This window comes from Talpa occidentalis, unplaced genomic scaffold, assembly GCF_014898055.3.
Source record: "Talpa occidentalis isolate TD23 unplaced genomic scaffold, MPIMG_talOcc4v2.1 talOcc4.10, whole genome shotgun sequence".
Taxonomy (NCBI): domain Eukaryota; kingdom Metazoa; phylum Chordata; class Mammalia; order Eulipotyphla; family Talpidae; genus Talpa; species Talpa occidentalis.
Genome location: NW_023600993.1, coordinates 86,418,586 through 86,428,413, shown reverse-complemented (window position 1 = coordinate 86,428,413; position 9,828 = coordinate 86,418,586). Strand labels below are relative to the sequence as shown.

Sequence of the window (9,828 nt, the reverse complement as noted above, 5' to 3'; positions counted from 1 at the left end):
ATACAAGAACTGGGGTGTAAGCCAGAGGTGTGGGGATGGGAGAGGATTCACCAAAGAGTGAAGAACAGTACAAGAAGATCTACTGAAATACATTGCTGAGGGGAGCAGCGGATGAGACAGGAGAGGTCTGCTGTGCCATGTGTGTTGCTCCCTGGCAAGTTCGGGAATCGAACTCATGCTGCAGTGGCTGGAGATAGCTTGATAGCGCTGTCTTTAACCCCTGCACATCAGGGAGGCCCCTTGGCGTAGTTTTTTACAAGGAGTCCTGTTGCAGCCTCAGAATCCTTAACTCAGCTATCCAAGTGGCCCATACCTATGGATTAAGGTTGGAAGTCAAGATAAAATCTGAGTTTTCTGCTATGTTCCCAAGGTATTTTTCTGGGTTCCAGAGTCAATACATGAAAGGCCCTTCTATCACCCTTATTTTACCCCACAGCAGTATGAATTGGTGGTGGTGAGGTCTATAGCTTCCCCCTCTTCACATACTCTTTGGATCATCGCTCAAACCCAGGAAATGTTTGCTATCTCTGTGCTTGGTTTCAACATGACTTAAATAAGAAGGGATAGGAACTGATTGCTTAGATGTGGAGGGGTGGTTGTATCCATGAGGTGACTTGATTGAAGCCTCCTTGTTTTTATCTTTTATTTTCATGAAGACATTTCAATGTCTCAATTACAAAACAAACACAATTATGCTGCTGTGAATTCTTGACAGTTCTAGCATACCTCTCACATTTGAAAATTTTCTATCAACCTGCAAAGTTGGGTGAAATGAACTCTCCCATCCGTTGGAATGGGACATCCTACATATGCAGACTGTAGTCGGAAGTTGTTATAATAACAACTTCTGAAGCATGTTTTTACCCACATGTAGATCAATGTCTGGAGAGGAGACAAGACCTCATGTATGTGAAATGAAAGAGAAAAAGCTCTTATTTATTTGAAACTCTGTTCCCAAGCAACTTCACATATATGAAAGGCCCAGGAAGGAATAAAAAAGGTCTCTAAGGGCCTCCCTGGTGGCTCAAGGGGTGAAGACACAACCTATGAAGCTAACCACAGCCACCACAGCACGAGTTCGATCCCTGGCCAGTCAGCTACCCACATGGTGCAGCAGACCTCTCCTGACTCACCCACTCCTCCCTTCAGCAGTGTATTTCAGTCAATCTGCCTGTTTCTGTTCCCTACTCTGTCTCTGATGGATCCTCTCACTGCCCACAGCTCTGGCCTGTACCCCCGTTCTTGTATGCATAAATAAATCTTTAAAAAAAAAAAAAAAGGTCTCTGAGAAGCCATATTTTCTTCACTGGAGCACACTTCAAATTCTCACTGTTTAACTCTGTTTTCATGCGAGATTAGCACATGTAGAAGATTGAAAACAGCAGATTGGAATGGTGGGCTTGGGGGAAGAAGCTATCAGATGTAGCTCCCCTCGTTATGGATACAGACGTTATGGCTACATTCTGCAGAGGCCAGGGACAACTTCAATGTGGTGTGCTCAACCCTTTGCACCATCAGGAAGGCGAGAAATGATTCTTGCCAGCAAAGGGCAAGGGAAAACAATGAAAATGTCCCTCTATAACCAGTTGGCCCTATATAATGGTACAGGCAAAAACACATACAATACTTCTACTTTTTTTAAAGTTCTGGATCTCCTACTGGTTTAATTATCACTGTGTATGATGACCCAGAATACCTAGAAATAAAATATACATTTCTGAGCACCTTCTGTACTAGGTCTACACTAGCTAAGCACTTTTTACAGGGCCAGTAAGTTAGTTACTTAATTTCTCTGAGTTTTGGTTTACTCACCTACAAAATAAGAATGGTATATCTTAGCAGTGTGAGAATTAAATGTTATAATGGATATAAAGAGCTTTGCACAATGCCTGGCTCATAGAATGTGCATAATGCTAATTTACTGTCTTTTATAATACTGTGGTTTATTTCTGTCCTATCCCCAAGATAGAGTGGATTCCAAGGAAACCACATTTCCCAGCATGCCACTTCACCCTTTGACCTTCTTAGATCTAAAAGATGCGCCTTGGAGCGCCTCAAGCCGGAAGACTATAGCCTCCCGGCATGCAGCACGCTTCTCTCCATTAGGTTTGAGGCGCAGTGCGCGCGGTGCCTACTGGGAGCTGTAGTCAGTGGCGCGTTGCCCTGACGCGGGCCGGACAGGGCGTGGGGGGCCTGTGGGAGGTGGCGCGGCTGGGCCCAGCTGCGGGGTGGAGGCGGCGGAGAGGCCTGCGGCGGCAGGGAGCGGCGGGGCCGGGAGCGGGCGCCGGAGCCTAGCCGAGCCGGAGCGGGCGGCGCAGGCCGGCGCGGCGAGCAGCAAACATGTCGGTGTTTGGGAAGCTCTTTGGGGCGGGAGGGGGTAAGGCGGGCAAGGGCGGCCCGACCCCCCAAGAGGCCATCCAGCGGCTGCGGGACACGGAGGAGATGCTAAGTAAGAAGCAGGAATTCCTCGAGAAGAAAATCGAGCAGGAGCTGACGGCCGCCAAGAAGCACGGCACCAAAAACAAGCGCGGTGAGACGGCCCAGTCTCCCCAGAACCCCTTCAGACTCCCCGGGCCTGGGCTCCACCTTCGTTAGTCGCCTTAGAGTCTGGAACTCTTCGCCGGTCAGACTGTTCCGTGCCTTTCCCGGCCCGGGACGCCTGCCCGTGTGACTCCCTTCAGTGTCTCCCCCATCCTTGGACTCCCCCTTCGTCAGACTTTCTGTCATTCTAGCTGTCTCCCCTCAGGTTATGCCAACTCTGCCGGGGCCTTTCCGAGGGGCACGTTCTTCCGCCCTTAATTCCTTTCTCTTCCGCATTTTCGTCCTTCCTCTGGCCTGCCCTTCTCGATCTTCCCTTGTACTGTCGCCGCCGTCCTCTTCATCGTTTCTGCCCTTCATCCTAACGTTTGTGTCCTTCTGGATCCCACCCCTGCCCTCTCGCGACCCCTCCGCGGAGTCCAGCCACCCTGGCCTCTCCCCGTCCCCCTGAGTCATAATTCCCCTTGCGAAGCCCCCTTGATGGAGAGAATGGTACTGGGGAAAGAGGAGACCCCTGTTTCCGGCTCTGTTCACTTGAGTGAACTTGAGCAAGTTGCTTCCCTTCTTGAAGTCTCATCCCCCCCAACCATCAGCTAGTGTTTAGCCTCAGTGAGGCCTAAAGTGCCTTCCAGTTTTTTGAGTCACTTCTTGTTGCCTCATAGCAGGTCTTATCAGAGTTTTACGTAGCACAAGCCTTCATCCTGTGACTCACTTCTTTCCTATCCCTCTGAATAAGAAATAGGGATTCCATTTCTCCCTTGGCACTGATTCCTCCCCAGCCCCCACTACTGGGAGTTCAGGGCAGGATTCAGTATTGAATTTCGAGGCACACTTACTTTATTTCATGTTATTATATGACTTTCGGGCAAGTATTTTGTGTTATTTTTAGTGAATGTGAAATGTTGTAATAGCTATAAAGCAATTTAGGAATATTTGATTTTTCTTGCTGTTGTGGCACTATGAGTATGAATCATAGAGTGACAACCCCTCCCCCTCAGAGATGGGCAGAGGAGAGAGGGATTTAGGAGCTGCACAAACAAGTATTTAATGGAAAAGTCCGTTTTTGCTTAGCTGTATGACCTTGAGCTAGTTAATTTGCCTCTGAAAGAAAGATCATGGATTTACAGCACTTAGGATATAGGAAGGGCTAAATAGATCTTTTCTTTGTTCTAACCTAAGAACAAAATCACCCAAACTGAGGATTTTCCTCTGCTGATAGTTAACAAGTACTCTGGGAAAATGTTTCCAGTGCTACTGCATGCACTGTATTCACAGGGTGAACAAAATATCTTTTCCACCCTAATGAGGGGGGAGACAGAAACAGATGGGAAGATAAATGAAGAAAACATTGTTCCCAAGTGATAAGTGGACAAAGATGATCTGCTAGGAGTGATGGGGTGGGAAGGGGTGCCACTTTAGCTAGAATGATCAGGAAAGGCCTCTTTGGAAAAGTCCAGTTTGCACTGAGCCTTGAGAAGGAACCAGCTCTGTAAAAATCTAGTGGAGGAATCTTCCAGGCAGAGAAAGCAGGAGAGAAAAAGGCCCAGAGGATGATTTGTTTTAATAAACAGGATCTCCATGTCTGGAGCGAAATGATTGGAGAGTGATATGAAGTGGGTGGGGCGTGGACTTTGAACTTCCTGGTAGAGTTTAAATTTTATTTCAAGTACATGGAAGGCTGTTGGAGGGTGCTTTCCAGGAGTGTGTCCTAATTATTGATAATTTTAAAAACACCATCTGTCTGGGCTTTGGAAAGTAGATTGGTGGAGGGTGAGAGTGGGAGCGAGGAGACCATGGAGGAGGCAGTTGCTGTCATCCAGTTATTGCCTGGGCTCCAGTTGGATCTCTGAGAATGGAGAGTAGGGTTAAATTTTGCTGCCTCTAACTTTTTCTCTGATGACTCTTCCCTCAGTCAGGATCCTCTGCTGTTCATGGTAATTGGAGTCATTGTTTTTACCAGTCTTGGTTTTGGAACACTTTGCCCATTGCAGGTGGTAGAGGAGGTGTGTCAGCTTACTTCATCTCCCATCTGAGAGAGCAGTTCTCCTGTTGTATTTTGGTCTACAGCTAGTTTAATTTTGCAGTTTCAGAAGTGATTGAGTTGGCTTTCAAGAGGCTTGGAGAGAGGCTGCCAGCCGACTGTGGAGGCCAAATCCTAGCTGTAATAACTGCTGAAAGCAGTCTGTTGTCTTGAATTTGCTTGAGAGGACAGGAGCTGTTGTAATGTGCCATTCTTTTTAGCATCCTCAGGGAGGAAGATTTTTTTACCAGCTTGCTGGTATAGTGCTATGAGGTGTTATCATTACCACATACCATTCACTTACTCAGGCATTACTGTGCTGGGACCTGGAGAATCAGAAGTGAAAATACAGTATGCTTGCCTCCAAAAACTCAAGGTTAGAAGTGTGTGTGTCTGTGTGTGTGTGTGTATAAGAAGGGGGAGAGGAGGAAGGGCAGTCACTACTAAAACTTGTGTACATAGGGCTGAGGTTGCAGAGGAGTAAGGTTTGTCTGGAGAGGAAAGGCCAAGGAAGACATCAGAGTAGGATGTGAAATGGGTCAGCAAGGAGTTGGGGAGCAGGCTGGGGATGGGCAGCAGGTGGATAATACTGGGTAGTGGCCTGTGTCCTTTAGACTTTGACCCAGAGATGCTGAAAAGTCATTGATGATCTTAAAGTACAAGATACAGATCAACCTGGATTTTGTAAAGAATACTCCAGCAGTAGCATAAGTAGGAGTGTAGACCAGCCAACAAGGCTTAAGGGCAGGAATCCAGTGAGGAATAAGAATAGACTCTCATCGTTATTGGCCTGAGCCATAGTTTTGTCACTTACTAACTGTGTGCCTTGGGCAGGTTACTCTGCACCTCAGATTCCTCCTTTATAAAATAGGGGTACTAGTATCTACCTCGTTGGGTTAAATCATGTTACACATGTAAAGCTCTTAGCACAGTGCCTGCCATTAGGTCAGTGATCAATAAATGCTTGCCATTATCATTATTACAATGGAATTTGTAGTTATTCAGGTGGGAACAAAGGCCCTCGAGTAGAAGCATGGAAAGCCAGACAAAAAGTAATACATGTCAGAGACTTCTGACGGAGAATCAAAAGCAGTTTGGTGATTTATTGGAATTGTGGGCAGGATGAAGGGGAGGGAGGAGTGGAGGATGATCCCCAAGTTTATGCTCGGACAACTGAGGGGACAGTGATGCCATTAACCAAGTTGGGAAACACCCTGAAGGAGTAATATTTCATCATCATGCAGTCCTTTCAAGTTTGTAACACTCCTTTTTTCATGTGAGTCTCACAGCATCTCCTGAGTCTCTGAGCTCTATGACATAGAGTCATGTTCATCACTGTGTCCCCAGCACCGAGCACAGTACCTGGCTTGTGGCTAATGCTCAGTATTTATTAAATGAATGAAAACAATCTTGTATGTTCTGTTATTCCCATTGGACAGGAGGAAAATGAGAGGCCCAAGAGAGGATGTGAGTCGACTTAGACCAGTTCTTCTGGTGATGAGTGTCTGTGTTCTGCTTATTCCCATGATGGCTGGAGGCGTCTTCATGACCTTTGTCATCTGCTCGGCTTGTTAAATGCACACCTATGTAAGGTGTGGTGCTGGTGGGGATGGGGGGAGGGATAGAAGTGAAACAGGCCCTGCATGTGGAGTGTGTAGGTGAATGTGGCTTCCTTCTTTGTGGCATACATATTGGAAAAATGATAAAATCATCCTTGGAAACAAAACTCTGAAGCTTTGAGTAGATTGTTTGCATTGTGCATATGTGCTGTAGCAGTGGTTTCTGTTAGGAACCTAGAGCACAATTTAGGTTGCATATTTTCCCCCAAATTTCCTTTTCTATAGTCATGTATTCATGCATAAGTATGTGGCAAGTTCTTAAACTGTCCCAGTCTCATCCCTGGGAATATAGGGAAACTAGACAGGGTCCCTGCCATCCTTAAATATTGTTACTTTCCTTTCATCTAAAGTGGAAATGATAATCATCTCACATGACCTTGGTAGGGATTAACTAAGATAGTACATGAAAAAGTGTCGTACATTATAGGTTGTAAAGTATACTTTTCTTTCCTTTTCTGACAAAGTTATTATTGATCACACTTTGGTTTAATTTTCAAAATGGAAAAATTCTTTCACTGAGAACTGGATGGAAGTCAGGCTTGCAGTCTCGGTGAGCTGACAAAAATCACTCAAACTTACATCTTTTTTTGGTAACTTTCTAGACAGTGCCCTGTTGCTTTTATTCCTAACAGTTGATCAAATATCAAAGATTATTTTCTTAAGGCATTGTAACCCTAAGTGGTTCAGATTTCCTGTTTTAATAGAGATGAAAACACTATATAGAAAGGACTGTATTTTAGCTTAACAAGAGAACTTTATGAGATTGGAAAATGGAGACTGGGTATCTCAGACACACTGTACTGGTACATTTCTGTTGAATTTATGAATGCAAGCAGTTCATTTACAGGTTAATTTAGGTTCAGCTAAAAAGTGTCTGATGGATGCAGAGAAACCAGGCGCTCCGGGAAATACATCTTCATTAAATCCTGTTCATTGCTGGAACCAGGCTGGCTCTCTCATGTTTATTAAAGTTACTCTAAAATGTTAGCATGTGGGAAGATATCTTAATAAGTTAAATATATATGGAATGCAGCCTTTTGGTTCTCTGGAATTAAGTATCAGGTTGAAAAGTACAATATCTTAATGGTATATGTACCAGCAGGATCTCCTCTCTTAGAGGCCCTGAGATGGAAAATCTGAAACCCACCCAGGGAACTGAGCAGTGGGTATTTCCCTTGGTGATGCTTAAGTTTCTTTTTTGAAGAAATGGTTAGCCAGCTTGGGTTTGGTTTACTCTTAAGACAGATGGCGTGTCAGAGAGGCCTTATGTGTTGGTTGTCCAAACATGCTGGTGCCTTTGATTCAAATGACAAAATCTTTTCTTGCCTCATTTGGCAGGAAGATTAAATATTTTTTTTTTTTTTTTAAAGGGGGGTGAATTTTTTTTTTTTTTTTAAATAGAGGCATTATTTATTTATTTGTTTGTTTTGTTTATACATGCACTGTGTACAGTCAGAAGCACAGGAGGGTGAGAGAATTCACCAGAGCCAGAGCGGGGAGCAGAGCAGGCAGAAGGACCGAAGTACACTGCTGAGGGGAGCAGTGGGCAGCAGGGGAGGTCTGCGCGCCATGTGGGCCCCTCCTCCGGTGGCCGGGGAGCAGCTGGGGATCGAACCGGCACTGCAGAGGCTGTGGGCAGCTTCGCAACCCAGCGCTCAACCGCTGAGCCACGGGGGAGGCCCAAGATTAAATATTTTTAAGTGCATACCAGTAGGTTTATAATGTGATTTGAAATTCAGTATAGTACACTGATACTTCAAAAATAAATTCAAGATAGATTTTGTTCTGAAGTTTAGCTAAATGTGAGGACCTTTGAGCCTGAACATTTTGCTAAGGGTGGCTTGGGTTGTTGTGAATTGGGTTTGAGTGTGGGGAGTAAGGTCTTGGAGAAACCTGTGAGGATGTGTATGAGCTATACATCTCTGAGGAAGAAAGCCAGGGCTAACTGGGAGGACAGCAGAGCTCTTGGGGCCTTAAGGAATTCCTGTAAGTAGGAAAAGTGTTGTGAAAATGTAGTCCTTTTGCCCAGAATTGTTTTGTGCCATGTCACTGAAGTGAAAGAGAAGATACTAAACAACGACTTTATTTTTTATTATTTTTTTAAAGATTTATTTATACTAGAACTGGGATACAGGCCAGAGGTGAGGGAGGGTGAGAGAATACACCAGGGACAGAGTGGGGAGCAGAACAGGCAGATTTAGTGAAGTATACTGCTGCGGGGAGCAGTGGGCGAGGCAGAAGAGGTCTGTTGTGCCATATGTGAGTTAGCTCCCTGGTCAGCGATCGAACTCAAGCTGCAGTGGCTGGCAATAGCTTGATAATGCTGAGAATTAACCCCTTGTGCCACCAGGGCAAGCATTTCTTTTTAAAAGCATTTATATTTTCCTGTGACCTTCATTAGTAAAGGAATGAATACCTAGGAACCCTAGTGTTTGATTCGCCCTTTTTTTTTTTTTAAGATTTATTTATTTTTGCATACAAGAACTGGGATGCAGGCCAGAAGTATGGGGAGGGGAGGAGAGGATTCACCAGAGAGAATGGGGAGCAGAACAGGCAGATCTACTGAAATACGCTGCTGAGAGAAGCAGTGGGCAAGGCAGGTGAGGTCTGCTGTACCATGTTGGTTGCTCCCTGGCCGGCTAGGGATTGAACTCATACTGCAGTGGCTGGCGATAGCTTGATAGTGCTGTCTTTAACCCCTGAACCACTAGGGAGGCCCAATGTTTGTCCCTTCTTAAGGAATTTTAGCTGAAGGATTGAATGGTTTACTTTTTTTTTTTTTTTTTAAGTTTGTTTATTTGTAGAAGAACTGGGGTGTATGAGAGAGGGGCTGAGAGGATTCAACAGAGACAGAGTGGGGAGCAGAATAGATGGATCTACTGAAATACTTTGCTGCGGGGAGCAGTGGGTGAAACAGGTGAGGCCTGCTGTGCCATATGTAGGTTAGCTCCCTGGCCGGGGATCCAACTCAGGCCTTAGCGGTGATAGCAATGAGATTTAACACCTAGACCACCAATGAGGCCCGCAGGCCCCATTTAGACTTATTAGAGCAGAACCTGCATCTTTATGAGAATCCCAGAATCGTTTGTATGCACATTAAAGTTTGAGAGACACCTCTCTGCAGTTATTGTGGGTATTCAATGGGAATATTGGACATTCTTAATATACCCATGCCAATATGCATTCCTGGACACTTGGGAATGCTGTGTCCCTGGTCAGTTTGTTTACTCCTCCTGTTGCTCAGAGATTAAACTCTTAGCCAGTTCAACCTATTAGCAAATACCTTCAGGCATCCGCAAACTTGAGAAGGCTACAGAATGTGGATGGTTTGACAGAAATCTGACTTTCCCTGCTTGGAAAAGTACTTTAAGCACATGTCCTCCTGATGGCATAAAGCCTTCTTCATGAAAGACCTGGTCATCTGGATATCTGACAAGCATTTTGTCAAGCTGTCATTCATGAGGACCCACTGATTGTCAGACACTGGCAGCCCTGGTAGTATGTTAAGGGGCAGTTCCCATCTTCATGGTCTACCACTGCCTGGTGTGGGGACCAGTTGGTAAAGAAAGAATTTCCACTCAGTGAGGCTCATTGGCTTATGTACAATAAGGACCCCAGGTCAAGGGGTATTAGATCCACTTGGGAGGGCTA

General features: G+C 45.3%; 1 protein-coding gene across 1 annotated transcript in view; it reads left to right on the top strand.

Annotated features, from left to right (window-relative positions):
• Positions 1-2,239: 2,239 nt before the first annotated feature.
• CHMP4B (charged multivesicular body protein 4B) overlaps positions 2,240-9,828 on the top strand; it is a 42,749-nt gene continuing 35,160 nt past the window's right edge. The window contains exon 1 of the mRNA XM_037496732.2: positions 2,240-2,530. Coding sequence (XP_037352629.2) covers positions 2,341-2,530 — 190 coding nt within the window. The 5' untranslated portion in view covers positions 2,240-2,340. The remainder of the gene's footprint in view (positions 2,531-9,828) is intronic.